This window comes from Pseudophryne corroboree, chromosome 2 (assembly GCF_028390025.1).
Source record: "Pseudophryne corroboree isolate aPseCor3 chromosome 2, aPseCor3.hap2, whole genome shotgun sequence".
NCBI classification, from domain to species: Eukaryota; Metazoa; Chordata; class Amphibia; order Anura; family Myobatrachidae; genus Pseudophryne; species Pseudophryne corroboree.
This window is the reverse complement of record NC_086445.1, coordinates 433845260-433862189: the sequence shown is the minus strand read 5'-3', so window position 1 is coordinate 433862189 and position 16930 is coordinate 433845260. Positions and strand designations below refer to the sequence as shown.

At 43.1% G+C, this 16930-nt stretch overlaps 1 protein-coding gene across 8 annotated transcripts in view; it reads left to right on the top strand.

The window, feature by feature from the left end:
• The window catches only part of CBLB (Cbl proto-oncogene B), a 394231-nt gene that overhangs the window by 198063 nt on the left and 179238 nt on the right, over window positions 1–16930 (top strand). For all 8 annotated transcript variants that reach the window (XM_063953613.1, XM_063953612.1, XM_063953611.1 and 5 more), the window contains exons 5-6: window positions 11815–11936; window positions 12148–12285. In XM_063953613.1, the coding sequence (XP_063809683.1) occupies window positions 11815–11936; window positions 12148–12285 (260 nt within the window). The remainder of the gene's footprint in view (window positions 1–11814; window positions 11937–12147; window positions 12286–16930) is intronic.

Here is a 16930-nt window from a genome sequence, read left to right as displayed (position 1 = left end):
TTCGTAAAAAAAAAATATATATTCTTTTCAAAAATCGATTAAATAATACTTGGCTCCTAAGGACAAACCAAGTAGATAATCCCTCCTAATATAAATAGATATGTTATTAGCAATAAAAAAAACAAAAAAAAATCATGTTTTAAAAAAATTTTTTTAGATCACGACAGGAAAATGAGGCGGAATGAAATTGACGAAATGACTGTCGAAAAGCACTGTTGTCGAATCAACATTCTTCAATTTAATATACTTTTATCGAAAAGCCGCATTTTAACATTGCAGACATGTCGAATTGAAAAAATGTCGAATTGCCAAAAGTCGAAAATGAAACGGCAGGTTTTTTGTCAAAGTACTGTATTGCATTGTCAAATCAAATTCAACAGGTTTTTTGTGTCGAAAATGACCCGTTTTTTGACATTTTCGACCGCAATTGCATATACCCCACTGTCTTTTCATGTTACATCTGTACTTACTGTAGTGCTTTTTGTTTTGATCTAGCGTCAGGAATATTTCTACATTTTAGGTACTTATTTGAAAGTACACCATATAATGACGGTCACTTTATATGTTTTTCATTTGAAACTTTAAACCACATACTAAGCATCTTGTTACATACATTGAGTTACTTTACCTAATGTGTTCTGTGTTTTCATTCTTTCGTTTGTGCTTACGTTTATTTTCATTACTTTATTGAACTACTACACCTTCAACCATTTTGATGCTAGTAGGCAAGCTATTTTGCTACCATCCAAGGCTATGCACTGCTGGAATGTGGTGCTAGCTACATGTACATTCCTTTGGAATGCACACCCTAGAGGCACATTGTTGTATAATCTACATCAGTCTGACTCACAACTTATTTATTTATTTTATTTATTACCAGTTATTTATATCCGCAGCGCTGTACAGAGAATATTTGCTCATTCACATCAGCCCCTGTCCCAGTGGAGCTTACAATCTATATTCCCTATCACATGTACACACAGACACATTCACGCTAGGGTTAATTTCGTTGGGAGCAAATTGACCCACCAGTATATTTTTGGATTGTGGGAGGAAACCGGAGTACCCGGAGGAAACCCACTCAAGCACGGGGAGAATATACAAACACCGCACAGTTAGGGCCATGGTGGGAATCGAACCCATGAACTCAGTGCTGTGAGGCAGTAATGCTAACCATTACACCATCTGCACAACTTGTGACTTTTTAAACCAGCAAACTACTATTAATACTAAGTTTGGGTACGTGTTGGGGAGTCAGTGTTTAAGCCACTCTCCATATATTCAGCTGTAACTAAATTGTTGCCTTTTGAGAGATTCTGCCAGCGTGTTACTGAATGCATCTGTTATTGCGGCTGATTAAATAAGTGGTTAGCTGTTTCTACACAAGCTGTGAAAGAGACACATTTGAAGGATATTATTATTTTTATTTTATGGGGGGGGGGGGGGGGAGTTTCAGTAGTAATTGCCTCCTGTGTCTACCCACAGTGGGCCTGATTAAGAGCCATATGAAACGCCACTTGTGGCAGAATGTTTGTAACTGGGAGACGACTAGGCATTTGGACATAGGCTAAAGCTGCGCATACACTATACAATTATCTGCCAGATTATCTGCCAGATTTGGCTGGTTGGAATGAAAATCTGGTAATGGATGAGCGCAAAGGACAATCGACCATTTGCTCCCAAACACTGGAAAACTGACAAACTGTGTTTCATACAGTTTGGTTAAATCCATGCCAAGTTTTGTCCATTTTCCAGTACTTGAGAGCAAATGGTCGATTGTCATTTGCTCTCATCCATTACCAGATTTTCATTCCAACCAGCCAGATCTGGCAGATGATCTGCCAGATAGTTGTATAGTGTATGTCCAGCTTACGTGTTTCAAGGGTGTGTAGGAAGGATTGTGGGCTATTCAGAGTTTTGCACACACAGAAATCCATCTGAACTCTTTCCACCATGATCATGATCAAATGCACCCTGGTAGTGATGACTGCTACTTTCAAGCGGATAGATAGGGGTGGTGTGGCTGCATAGATGGGGCCAGCTGTGTATATAGATCCATGCAATACGGCATCAGCTGGGCCTGCCTTGTATACTGATGTGAGTTTGCACCAATGGTTGCTTTCCCTAGGCGTCTAACTAAGCAGGTACTACTTATTATCTAAATGTCTTTTATGTGAACTATTTTATATTAATTGTAAATGATCTGGATATTCTATCTTTCTAAAAAAAAATGATTGGCTTCCAGTGTATCAATTATTTAAGAAAGAAGACTTTTAATATATGCACTATTAAGTTTCTACTGTGAAATTAATGAATTATATTTACTTGGTACAGAATTTTTTTTTCTACAACCATCCTACTGAGCTTTTCTTTTCTTTATTTAATCTAAGAATAAAACAGAAAACCTGTGAGATTTTTCATTTCCTCCCTGCAAAATTGATTGCATGTTTTGCAAAGTGCTGGATTCAACAGCATGATTTCCAATAACCAGTCTCCTAAAGTCTTTTTCTTAATATTTTTACTTGACAGTCCGCATCCACAAATTCAAAATAGCTTATCCTTTTATATCTGCTCACTGCCTTATTCTGGGGTCATTAGCTGTAGATGTATATACTGTATGTGGCGCACAATGCTTTATGGCTTATAAATTGTAAATTTAGAAAATATACACCTTTTTATCGTGTGCATAATTATGCTTTTTAGTGCGCTGTAACTTTGTATCATACAGTTTTGTGTAGTGTCTGTGGGGCAGATGTATTAACTAGAGATGAGCGCCGGAAATGTTTCGGGTTTTGTGTTTTGGTTTTGGGTTCGGTTCCGCGGCCGTGTTTTGGGTTCGACCGCGTTTTGGCAAAACCTCACCGAATTTTTTTTGTCGGATTCGGGTGTGTTTTGGATTCGGGTGTTTTTTTCAAAAAACACTAAAAAACAGCTTAAATCATAGAATTTGGGGGTCATTTTGATCCCAAAGTATTATTAACCTCAAAAACCATAATTTACACTCATTTTCAGTCTATTCTGAATACCTCACACCTCACAATATTATTTTTAGTCCTAAAATTTGCACCTAGGTCGCTGGATGACTAAGCTAAGCGACCCTAGTGGCCGACACAAACACCGGGCCCATCTAGGAGTGTCACTGCAGTGTCACGCAGGATGTCCCTTCCAAAAAACCCTCCCCAAACAGCACATGACGCAAAGAAAAAAAGAGGCGCAATGAGGTAGCTGTGTGAGTAAGATAAGCGACCCTAGTGGCCGACACAAACACCGGGCCCATCTAGGAGTGTCACTGCAGTGTCACGCAGGATGTCCCTTCCAAAAAACCCTCCCCAAACAGCACATGACGCAAAGAAAAAAAGAGGCGCAATGAGGTAGCTGTGTGAGTAAGATAAGCGACCCTAGTGGCCGACACAAACACCGGGCCCATCTAGGAGTGTCACTGCAGTGTCACGCAGGATGTCCCTTCCAAAAAAACCCTCCCCAAACAGCACATGACGCAAAGAAAAAAAGAGGCGCAATGAGGTAGCTGTGTGAGTAAGATAAGCGACCCTAGTGGCCGACACAAACACCGGGCCCATCTAGGAGTGGCACTGCAGTGTCACGCAGGATGTCCCTTCCAAAAAACCCTCCCCAAACAGCACATGAGGCAAAGAAAAAAAGAGGCGCAATGAGGTAGCTGTGTGAGTAAGATAAGCGACCCTAGTGGCCGACACAAACACCGGGCCCATCTAGGAGTGGCACTGCAGTGTCACGCAGGATGTCCCTTCCAAAAAACCCTCCCCAAACAGCACATGACGCAAAGAAAAAAAGAGGCGCAATGAGGTAGCTGTGTGAGTAAGATAAGCAACCCTAGTGGCCGACACAAACACCGGGCCCATCTAGGAGTGTCACTGCAGTGTCACGCAGGATGTCCCTTCCAAAAAACCCTCCCCAAACAGCACATGACGCAAAGAAAAAAAGAGGCGCAATGCGGTAGCTGTGTGAGTAAGATAAGCGACCCTAGTGGCCGACACAAACACCGGGCCCATCTAGGAGTGTCACTGCAGTGTCACGCAGGATGTCCCTTCCAAAAAACCCTCCCCAAACAGCACATGACGCAAAGAAAAATTAAAGAAAAAAGAGGTGCAAGATGGAATTGTCCTTGGGCCCTCCCACCCACCCTTATGTTGTATAAACAGGACATGCACACTTTAACCAACCCATCATTTCAGTGACAGGGTCTGCCACACGACTGTGACTGAAATGACGGGTTGGTTTGGACCCCCACCAAAAAAGAAGCAATTAATCTCTCCTTGCACAAACTGGCTCTACAGAGGCAAGATGTCCACCTCATCATCATCCTCCGATATATCACCGTGTACATCCCCCTCCTCACAGATTATCAATTCGTCCCCACTGGAATCCACCATCTCAGCTCCCTGTGTACTTTGTGGAGGCAATTGCTGCTGGTCAATGTCTCCACGGAGGAATTGATTATAATTCATTTTAATGAACATCATCTTCTCCACATTTTCTGGATGTAACCTCGTACGCCGATTGCTGACAAGGTGAGCGGCGGCACTAAACACTCTTTCGGAGTACACACTTGTGGGAGGGCAACTTAGGTAGAATAAAGCCAGTTTGTGCAAGGGCCTCCAAATTGCCTCTTTTTCCTGCCAGTATAAGTACGGACTGTGTGACGTGCCTACTTGGATGCGGTCACTCATATAATCCTCCACCATTCTTTCAATGTTGAGAGAATCATATGCAGTGACAGTAGACGACATGTCCGTAATCGTTGTCAGGTCCTTCAGTCCGGACCAGATGTCAGCATCAGCAGTCGCTCCAGACTGCCCTGCATCACCGCCAGCGGGTGGGCTCGGAATTCTGAGCCTTTTCCCCGCACCCCCAGTTGCGGGAGAATGTGAAGGAGGAGATGTTGACAGGTCGCGTTCCGCTTGACTTGACAATTTTCTCACCAGCAGGTCTTTCAACCCCAGCAGACTTGTGTCTGCCGGAAAGAGAGATCCAAGGTAGGCTTTAAATCTAGGATCGAGCATGGTGGCCAAAATGTAGTGCTCTGATTTCAACAGATTGACCACCCGTGAATCCTTGTTAAGCGAATTAAGGGCTCCATCCACAAGTCCCACATGCCTAGCGGAATCGCTCCGTGTTAGCTCCTCCTTCAATGTCTCCAGCTTCTTCTGCAAAAGCCTGATGAGGGGAATGACCTGACTCAGGCTGGCAGTGTCTGAACTGACTTCACGTGTGGCAAGTTCAAAGGGCATCAGAACCTTGCACAACGTTGAAATCATTCTCCACTGCGCTTGAGACAGGTGCATTCCACCTCCTATATCGTGCTCAATTGTATAGGCTTGAATGGCCTTTTGCTGCTCCTCCAACCTCTGAAGCATATAGAGGGTTGAATTCCACCTCGTTACCACTTCTTGCTTCAGATGATGGCAGGGCAGGTTCAGTAGTTTTTGGTGGTGCTCCAGTCTTCTGTACGTGGTGCCTGTACGCCGAAAGTGTCCCGCAATTCTTCTGGCCACCGACAGCATCTCTTGCACGCCCCTGTCGTTTTTTAAATAATTCTGCACCACCAAATTCAAGGTATGTGCAAAACATGGGACGTGCTGGAATTTGCCCATATTTAATGCACACACAATATTGCTGGCATTGTCCGATGCCACAAATCCACAGGAGAGTCCAATTGGGGTAAGCCATTCCGCGATGATCTTCCTCAGTTGCCGTAAGAGGTTTTCAGCTGTGTGCGTATTCTGGAAACCGGTGATACAAAGCGTAGCCTGCCTAGGAAAGAGTTGGCGTTTGCGAGATGCTGCTACTGGTGCCGCCGCTGCTGTTCTTGCGGCGGGAGTCCATACATCTACCCAGTGGGCTGTCACAGTCATATAGTCCTGACCCTGCCCTGCTCCACTTGTCCACATGTCCGTGGTTAAGTGGACATTGGGTACAGCTGCATTTTTTAGGACACTGGTGACTCTTTTTCTGAGGTCTGTGTACATTTTCGGTATTGCCTGCCTAGAGAAATGGAACCTAGATGGTATTTGGTACCGGGGACACAGTACCTCCAACAAGTCTCTAGTTGGCTCTGCAGTAATGATGGATACCGGAACCACGTTTCTCACCACCCAGGATGCCAAGCCCTCAGTTATCCGCTTTGCAGTAGGATGACTGCTGTGATATTTCATCTTCCTCGCAAAGGACTGTTGGACAGTCAATTGCTTGGTGGAAGTAGTAAAAGTGGTCTTACGACTTCCCCTCTGGGATGACCATCGACTCCCAGCAGCAACAACAGCAGCGCCAGCAGCAGTAGGCGTTACACGCAAGGATGCATCGGAGGAATCCCAGGCAGGAGAGGAATCGTCAGAATTGCCAGTGACATGGCCTGCAGGACTATTGGCATTCCTGGGGAAGGAGGAAATTGACACTGAGGGAGTTGGTGGGGTGGTTTGCGTGAGCTTGGTTACAAGAGGAAGGGATTTACTGGTCAGTGGACTGCTTCCGCTGTCACCCAAAGTTTTTGAACTTGTCACTGACTTATTATGAATGCGCTGCAGGTGACGTATAAGGGAGGATGTTCCGAGGTGGTTAACGTCCTTACCCCTACTTATTACAGCTTGACAAAGGCAACACACGGCTTGACACCTGTTGTCCGCATTTCTGTTGAAATACTTCCACACCGAAGAGCTGATTTTTTTGGTATTTTCACCAGGCATGTCAGTGGCCATATTCCTCCCACGGACAACAGGTGTCTCCCCGGGTGCCTGACTTAAACAAACCACCTCACCATCAGAATCCTCCTGGTCAATTTCCTCCCCAGCGCCAGCAACACCCATATCCTCCTCATCCTGGTGTACTTCAACACTGACATCTTCAATCTGACTATCAGGAACTGGACTGCGGGTGCTCCTTCCAGCACTTGCAGGGGGCGTGCAAATGGTGGAAGGCGCATGCTCTTCACGTCCAGTGTTGGGAAGGTCAGGCATCGCAACCGACACAATTGGACTCTCCTTGTGGATTTGGGATTTCGAAGAACGCACAGTTCTTTGCGGTGCTTTTGCCAGCTTGAGTCTTTTCAGTTTTCTAGCGAGAGGCTGAGTGCTTCCATCCTCATGTGAAGCTGAACCACTAGCCATGAACATAGGCCAGGGCCTCAGCCGTTCCTTGCCACTCCGTGTGGTAAATGGCATATTGGCAAGTTTACGCTTCTCCTCCGACAATTTTATTTTAGGTTTTGGAGTCCTTTTTTTACTGATATTTGGTGTTTTGGATTTGACATGCTCTGTACTATGACATTGGGCATCGGCCTTGGCAGACGACGTTGCTGGCATTTCATCGTCTCGGCCATGACTAGTGGCAGCAGCTTCAGCACGAGGTGGAAGTGGATCTTGATCTTTCCCTAATTTTGGGACCTCAACATATTTGTTCTCCATATTTTAATAGGCACAACTAAAAGGCACCTCAGGTAAACAATGGAGATGGATGGATACTAGTATACTTATGGATGGACTGCCGAGTGCCGACACAGAGGTAGCTACAGCCGTGGACTAACGTACTGTGTCTGCTGCTAATATAGACTGGATGATTGATAATGAGATGAAATCAATATATATATGTATGTATATATAATATCACTAGTACTGCAGCCGGACAGGTAGATAATATATTTATTAGGTAATGATGACTGATGACGGACCTGCTGGACACTGTCAGCTCAGCAGCACCGCCGACTGCTACAGTAAGCTACTACACTCTATAGTAGTATGTACAAAGAAGAAAGGAAAAAAAAAACCACGGGTAGGTGGTATACAATTATGGATGGACTGCCGAGTGCCGACACAGAGGTAGCTACAGCCGTGGACTAACGTACTGTGTCTGCTGCTAATATAGACTGGATGATTGATAATGAGATGAAATCAATATATATATGTATGTATATATAATATCACTAGTACTGCAGCCGGACAGGTAGATAATATATTTATTAGGTAATGATGACTGATGACGGACCTGCTGGACACTGTCAGCTCAGCAGCACCGCAGACTGCTACAGTAAGCTACTATACTCTATAGTAGTATGTACAAAGAAGAACGAAAAAAAAAAACCACGGGTAGGTGGTATACAATTATGGATGGACTGCTGAGTGCCGACACAGAGGTAGCTACAGCCGTGGACTAACGTACTGTGTCTGCTTCTAATATAGACTGGATGATTGATAATGAGATGAAATCAATATATATATATGTATATATAATATCACTAGTACTGCAGCCGGACAGGTAGATAATATATTTATTAGGTAATGATGACTGATGACGGACCTGCTGGACACTGTCAGCTCAGCAGCACCGCAGACTGCTACAGTAAGCTACTATACTATAGTAGTATGTACAAAGAAGAAAGAAAAAAAAAAAACCACGGGTAGGTGGTATACAATTATGGATGGACTGCCGAGTGCCGACACAGAGGTAGCTACAGCCGTGGACTAACGTACTGTGTCTGCTGCTAATATAGAGTCTAGACTGGATGATAAATTATTGATAATGAGATGAAATCAATATAATATCACTAGTACTGCAGCCGGACAGGTACTATATATATTTATTATGTAATGACTGATGACGGACCTGCTGGACACTGTCAGGTCAGCACAGCACCGCAGACTGCTACAGTAAGCTACTATAGTAGTATGTATAAAGAAGAATGAAAAAAAAAAAAAAAAAAACCACGGGTAGGTGGTATACAATATTATATATATATATATATATATATATATATATATATATATTATATGCAATTATATATATATATATATATATAGGGAAAGAATTGAGGCGGCACTCAGGAGACTTGAAACAACATTCATATAATTGTGCAAAAGGTGCAAATCATATTTTGATACGATTTGCACCTTTTGCACAATTATATGAATGTTGTTTCAAGTCTCCTGAGTGCCGCCTCAATTCTTTCCCTGCATGTCACCGGTTCCCGGTCGGGGAAGGCACCCGAGCAGGATTAGTCCAGCATTGGACTACATGGAGTGCCGGAGCAGTTGTTCATTCTATATATATATATATATATATATATATTAAACTGCTGGTGATTGATTATTAAACTGGTGGTCACTTCAGGACAGGTCACGTTGCAACTTGCAACTAGTACTCCGAGGCCTAAGCAGGCAATCACAAAATATATTATTATACTGGTGGTCAGTGTGGTCACAACAATGGCAGTGTGGCACTGACTCTGGCAGCAAAAGTGTGCACTGTACGTTATATGTACTCCTGAGTCCTGCTCTCAGACTCTAACTGCTCCCCACTGTCAGTGTCTCCCCCACAAGTCAGATAATACACTTACAGTCACACTATCTAATCTATAAATATCACTTCAGCAAGTAGTATAGTTGTATACAGTAGTACTCCTCCTAATAATGCTCCCCGAAAATACTGTGTCTCTCTCTTCTCTAAACGGAGAGGACGCCAGCCACGTCCTCTCCCTATGACTCTCAATGCACGTGTGAAAATGGCGGCGACGCGCGGCTCCTTATATAGAATCCGAGTCTCGCGATAGAATCCGAGCCTCGCGAGAATCCGACAGCGTGATGATGACGTTCGGGCGCGCTCGGGTTAGCCGAGCAAGGCGGGAAGATCCGAGCCTGCTCGGACCCGTGTAAAAAACCTGAAGTTCGGGCGGGTTCGGTTTCAGAGGAACCGAACCCGCTCATCTCTAGTATTAACCTGGAGAAGGCATAAAAAAGTGATAAACCAGTGATATGTGCAAGGTGATAAAGGCACCAGCCAATCAGATCCTAACTGTTAATTTACATACTGGAGCTGATTGGCTGGTGCCTTTATCACCTTGCACATATCACTGGTTTATCACTTCCTTATGCCTTCTCCAGGTTAATACATCTACCCCTGTGTTTGGCAGAGCACTTATGTTGGTACAACCTTATAGTTGCAGCTGAAATAAAAATGTGTTTTATTTATATTACAAGAAAACAAAACTGTATATTTGTGTGCCCCCATGTGTCTTTAAGATTCATTTGTGAGTGTTCCAATAGCTAGCAGCAGTACATAATATTAACTATTCTAACAGATGTTTGCTAGGTCTAACTGCTTAAATGATAAATGTAATTTAATTTGAAAAAGTCTTTTAAAATTGCACTAATCCCTAATAAAATTTGGCTCCACAACAACATAGCATAGCATTGGCTCTCTAAATGTATTAAGTTGAGCAAAACTGATTCCAGTAAAAATGGCTGCATGTAGGAGCCCAACAAGTTTTGGCTAGGGTTTTGGGGCACAAAGTTGGCTTTTCTGCACTCTGTACAAACATTTTCCGCCTCTTTTTTTTTTTTTGCATATATTTTTCTAAGACATACCTATCAATCATTTGCAAATATGAGGCTGTGGGGGGAATTCATTTGCTTACTGTGGGTTAATTGATCCCTAGGGACTATCAAATTAGCCCAGAATGTAGTCTGACTCCAGTACTTATCGGGATTTCAACTCGGGACCTGCTGAGGTCTCGAAAAAAAATCCCTGGTAAGTGCCCTGTTTTCATGATGGCACCAGTGAAAACACATAGTATCAATGAATAGTTTACGTACCTATGTGTTTTTTGGGGACTCTAACTGTATTTCCATAATATATTTTCTAACACTTTCATACTGTAATACTTCCCTATTTTAACCACATCAGTTTCCTTTCTAAAAAGGTCTGTATGCTCTTATGGGAAAAAGCCCTCTGAACCTTGTATCTCACTTCTATATCTCCCGCATCAGTCCACTTGCACTCTGTCCATCCTTTAAGTTATCTATAACTGTATGATCGTTAAATGATTTGTATGACGTTCACATGGTCTGCACTGTGCCAAGACCATATTTTATCTGCTCTGATACTTGATAAACGTCCTTTCTTAACGCTCAGCTGTTCTCATGTGATTTGTATGTTTCTGTTTTAATTGTTTCTCAACTGTCTGGCACTGTGGACCTTGAGATGCCTTATAAGAAACTCTGATAATGATGATACAGGGGTATATTAAATTCCGACAGTTCCTTATTGAATTTGCAGGCGTTTTCGACTACTTTTGTTCCGTTTTTGACATGCCAATCGAATTTTTTTTTTTAAGTTGAATTGGCATGGGCGAAAATGGGACAAAAAACTGTCAGATGGCCGCAAATTCGCCAAAACAGGTGGATCGGCAGAGAATTTGCAGATCCACCTGTTTTTCGACCGTGTCGGAATTTCTGACAAGTCGAAAAAACTGCACTTACTTTAAATAGGGCGAATCTAAATGCTCCCTAGAAACGGCAAAACGTTATGGTTTTTTCAACCTGTCGGAAATCTGGCAGGAATTGAATATAAATTTGTGTATGGTGATTTACAGTTTCCCAGTCTTTAGACTACATTGCTTCTCTGAACTGAATAAATGTTACCCTTGTTTTTGTAGCTTCTTTTAAAACATGTTATTTAAATTAATTAAACGTCACACTGTTGGGATCATTACTCCCTAAATGCCATGTCTGTTGCACATGAAAACATGTAAAAGGATTGATTTTAGTTTTTCTATAAATTATACTAACTATTCAATACCATGATATATAAATCCCAGAGCATAACTAAAACCTTATACTTTAAATAAAAATGTGCCAGTTTTATAGTGAATTACTGTAGCTATTGAAATGTCTGCATTGTATAAGCTTTTACCTCACAGTAAGTCTTTTCAGAAGCAAGCACTTAAATGTTTTTTTGTATTGTTAGTCAGTTAATTAACACCAATTTGTCTCTCTCTCCTCCTTTCCTCAGCCCTGGAGCTCTATATTAAGGAACTGGAACTTTTTAGCGGTGACTCACCCTGGTTATATGGCATTTTTAACATATGATGAAGTCAAGGCTCGTTTGCAGAAGTACAGCACTAAACCAGGAAGGTAAGCATTACTTCTTCTCACTGTGGGTTTTTAGCATGGTCCCTATTTGCCAAACCACCTGCATATTATCTTTGTTTGTTTGTTATCTTGTTCAATGTCTCATTTTATGGTATGTTAGTATATGATACATATGATTATTGTAATGTTTAAGCATAAAATATATATTTTTTTAGACCTCTACAACCTTTTTTTCTTGTGGTTTTTTTTTCAGTTACATTTTTAGATTAAGTTGCACAAGACTGGGACAATGGGCTATTGGCTATGTGACTGGCGATGGGAATATTCTGCAAACAATACCTCACAACAAACCATTGTTTCAAGCTCTGATTGATGGCAGTCGAGAAGGATTGTAAGTTAAAATAAGTGACCTAAGTCGACTTATTGAAGTAATTCAAAATACCATAGCAAATGTACATACTCGCAATTGTGTAGCAATGGTGGTTAAGCAAACACTAGAGCTTTGGGTGATAACTCAGTCTGGATACAGTAGTTGTATTGGAAGCTTAGGCAGGGGGTTTGATTTATTAGTGCAAAACAAAGGCTAACGAATAGATTTAAGGCAGGTGTGTCACTTAATCCAATATACAGTACAGTACCTCCAGCTGCAATTTTTACTGTCCATTTACTTTATATATTAACTACTTCGCCACTGAGAATTTAGTGTGTCAAGAAATTCTACTCAAGGTTTTATTATGCCTGTAAGTCTCGGGGAGATGCCGCTATATCACCTTAGCCTAGTGCTGATGTGCTGTGTCTCTCCTCACAACCGGCTCACTGGGCATGCACGAGATCTCATCATTATTTTGAGTTCTCCTATGCAGCCCAGAGCTGTTGGGTGCCACAGCCAAGGACAGATCTGTACTTGCTGTGGTGAAGGGGTAACAACACTTGCAACTGTTGAAATCGATAGTGCCACTGGCCGGTCATACATTGCCCTACATATCGTCGTGCTATCTTGTAGATAGCAGTGCTGATATAGGCAAGGGTGTAGCACCCCTGTCATGTACCACACACCGGGACATTCATACATGGGGGAGAAGCGATATATGTTCGCTGATACCGCTTTTCCCCCATACTGGGTAAATAAATCTACCCCCTCAGTGTGGTGCATACTTGCCTGTTTTTGAAAAAGTATTTCAGGGTAATTGTGTGCGGCACTGAAAATTTTATTTTACAAGTTATACAACAGCTATGAAATGATTGTAAGGTGCAGGTGTGAGAGGAGGCTGTATTTTGCAAACTGTGAACAGTTGTCACAGTAGAAAAAGAACCCTGCAGTGGTCCCAGAAAGAACCTGCAAAGATGGTAAGTAGGTCTGCGCTTTAGCCAGTGAAGACACTAATGCAAGATGCTTTACCGTAGGTGACTGTGCTTTACAAATGCTGCACTCTGCGATTTTCTGGAATCTTATATGAACCCTCTCTAACTTTCTCCTTTTCCACCTGGTTCATACTCTGGGGTCTATTCATGAAGCAGTGAAACATGTGGAGAAGTTGCCCTCGGCAACCAATCGGCATTGAAGTAACATTTATTATTTGTATACTATACAATTGTCCGGAGCAGCTGATTGGTTGCCATGGGGTCACTTCTCCACGTGCTCACTTCTCCACACTTTTTTCACTGCTTCATGAATGTTTCGTACATCTGTGCTAACGGATATTTGCTGATTACTGAGATCTCCTGTAATGCAGCACAGACACCCTGTAATGGAGCTCACAACTCCAATACATCAGCATGCTTAACTTGGGCACAAATGACCTTTAAGTCATTATGCATTCTTGGGCCCATAGGCACTCATGTAGCCATCAGTGTGTTGGCGAAGAGTGGCTATTTTCTTGTAGCACACACAATTCTACTACTCAGTGTTTCTTACATAGTAGGCTGCGAGAACCGCATATCATAGTAGGTTCTTTTAAATCACGTATTGAGAGTGTTGCAACAAAATGTAGTTTCATGGCAATACACACTTGAATATACAATCACCAGACAGATGTGATTCTTTGCACGTACCAAGTACATGGATGACAGAAGTGCAGCTCCTAGTCACCAATACATGAACACACTTTTATATACAGTAGTTGAAAACAAGTTATATCCCATATATTATTCTCACAGTGTTGTAGCTAGTGGTGTGGTAAAATAAAAATACTTAACTCTGCGTGTCTTCACCTCATGGTGGTTGGTGCGAAGTGGCCTCCCATTATGGCGGTTGGTGGTTGTTGGCTCCCTGTGGAGAAGGTGCCTTATTCTGTGTATACGCTGACCGATATATGGGCCGTTCTATTGAACAGCTAATAATATCGCTGGCCCGTCGGCCATATGTACCAACGATATGTTTGTGGATGCTGTCATTCCCAGACATATCGTGTCAGCCCTGCAGCACACACGATGACCAATGTATCTACAGATATATTGGTGCATCATTGTGTGTGTGTACGGGCAGTCGGACATATGGTGCATTAGTCGGTGGCATGTAAATGCCCATCCAGTTCGTGACGTCAGTCATGACGGATCGGGCAGTGTGTATGCACAACACATTGCCCAATCCGGATTTAGATATCTGCAGATCAATTGATCTGCAGATATATCGCGCAGTGTATACCCACCGTAAGAGTCTAATCCATGATACTAGCCTTGCAGGCCAAACATCAAAAGGTCATCAGAATTATATCTGCCTACGCTAATTGTTTAACCCAGACCTCCTATTTTCTCTTATATCTGGTTAAGCACTCCACCTGGCAACATTTAGAAATACCTTGCTAAAGGGCCCTACACACTGGCCGATTACACTGAAAGATATGAACGATCTTGTTAATTAATGAACGAGGTATCTTTCATATCTTTCAGTGTGTATGCACCAGCGATGAACGATGCGCGGCCCTGCACTCGTTCATTGTTGGTGCCGACTCGTTTATGCATGCAAGCCAATATGGACAATCTTGTCCATATTAGCATGCAGGGCTATGGGGCTGGGTGACTGGGGAGTTACAAAACTTCAATCCCTCCGTCACCCCCCATCCCCCAGCCAGTCAGCCGCTCTGTATAAATTTGTAGTACTTTAATTATAAATGTTACTTCAATGCTAATTGGTTTTCATGGGCAACTTCTCTGCTGGCTCACTTCTCCATTTCTTTTCACTGCTTAGTACATCTCCCTATTATTCCTGCTATGCTAAAGTGGTCTCTATCTTAGTAAAAAAAGGAAATAATTTGTTCTTTTTGGCATTAATACGGATCTCAATGGTCATTATATAATTCACGATGATGTAGAAAAGTACTTTGAAAGGGTTATATGTGATTATTAATAATGTGTACAATACATGCACCAATACTTGAAAGTAATGGACAGTAACATGCACATCAGCATTTTTTATTCATACAGCATTTGCAGGTTTCTCTAGCATCCATAAGGGATAATGGGGAACAGATTAGTACGATGGGGTATAGACGGGTCCAAAGAAGCCAGTGCACTTTAAATTTCTTCAACTGGGCGTGCTGGCTCCTCCCCTCTATGCCTCCTCCTACAGCTCAGTTTAGAAAAAAGTGCCCTCAGGAGAGGATGCACACTCTGCAATCTGCAAGAGTTTTCTTCAATGTCTTTTTAAAAGTTTTATTTCTTTCGGTATGCTGTTTGGGCAACAGCATACCTGCACCGTGGGAGTTAGGGGGGGACGGTCACCGGCCTCTTGAGGTGCAGAGCCGCTTCCCCGCTGCAGGACCACAGTGCTGAGGGGCTGTTTGTTCAGCGGGGCATGGCGCCTTGGCTGCTGCAGCCACAGAATGCCGCACACCCCTAACGCTGCCTGAAGGTGATCATCGGTGGTGAGTACCAACCGGGGGGCCCGCTGGTGGGCTCCCTGGTTTAATGTGTGGCTGAAGCGCGCGTGAGGCGTACGGGTCCCTCCTGGGAAGAGGGGGGGGACCCGCTGTAGCCCCTGCGTGAGACTGGCTAATATTAAGTTGTAACAAACATTTATGTGAGGCTACATACATTGGTAGACATGGCCATTATAAATATTCAAAGGTAGCTCCGGCCCCATGGCAGGGGGCGGAGCTACACAAGAGCGGGCTCAGCAGCATTTTGGCGCCTTCCTCTGCATTGCAGCAGCCTCACAGCTCCTCCTTATCAGTCCCTGGATCGCTGGTACCTGGTGTAAAAGGGGAGAGCCGCTATAATTGTGCACAAGTAACATCCCTCTGAGGGATTTCTCATATTACAGTCTCACTGTTGTTTACACAAACACGCTGGAACCCTCACTGGGGCTATGCAGCGCTGAGTGCGCTAGGGTCCTCTCTCCTGTGTCTCCTCTCGCATGCAATAGGCAGGCTTGTAATATATCTATATCAGGCTGCGTTGTGTGTTTATTATACCTGTTATTCTGATTCACAATGGTAAAACAGAAGTCATGCAGTGTATGTAATGCAAGATTCTCTCTCCTAGTTCATCTAGCTGGTAAAACAGAAGTCATGCAGTGTATGTAATGCTAGATTCTCTCTCCTAGTTCATCTAGCTGGTAAAACAGAAGTCATGCAGTGTATGTAATGCTAGATTCTCTCTCCTAGTTCATCTAGCTGGTAAAACAGAAGTCATGCAGTGTATGTAATGCTAGATTCTCTCTCCTAGTTCATCTAGCTCCATATCATGTGTACAATGTAGTCAGCCATCTCAGAATGCTGATATCAATATGGGGGAGAGTCCAGAGCCCTCCTGGTTGGGGGCTATCAAAAGTATGATGTCTGATATGTCATCTCAACTCACTGCAAATGCCAATAAGACTCAGGAACTACAACAAGCAGTAGCAAGTCTAACTGCTAAACATTCCCCCCTGTCTATTAGAGGTGCACAAAAACGTGCTCTACCTACACTCCTATAAGATACTGATGATGATATACAGGATGATGGGGACCCCATAAGTGGGGATTCCACCCCTACCCAGGGAATTGAACCCCTCATATTGGCAATTATGGATGTGTTAAAGCTCCCCATGGAGGATG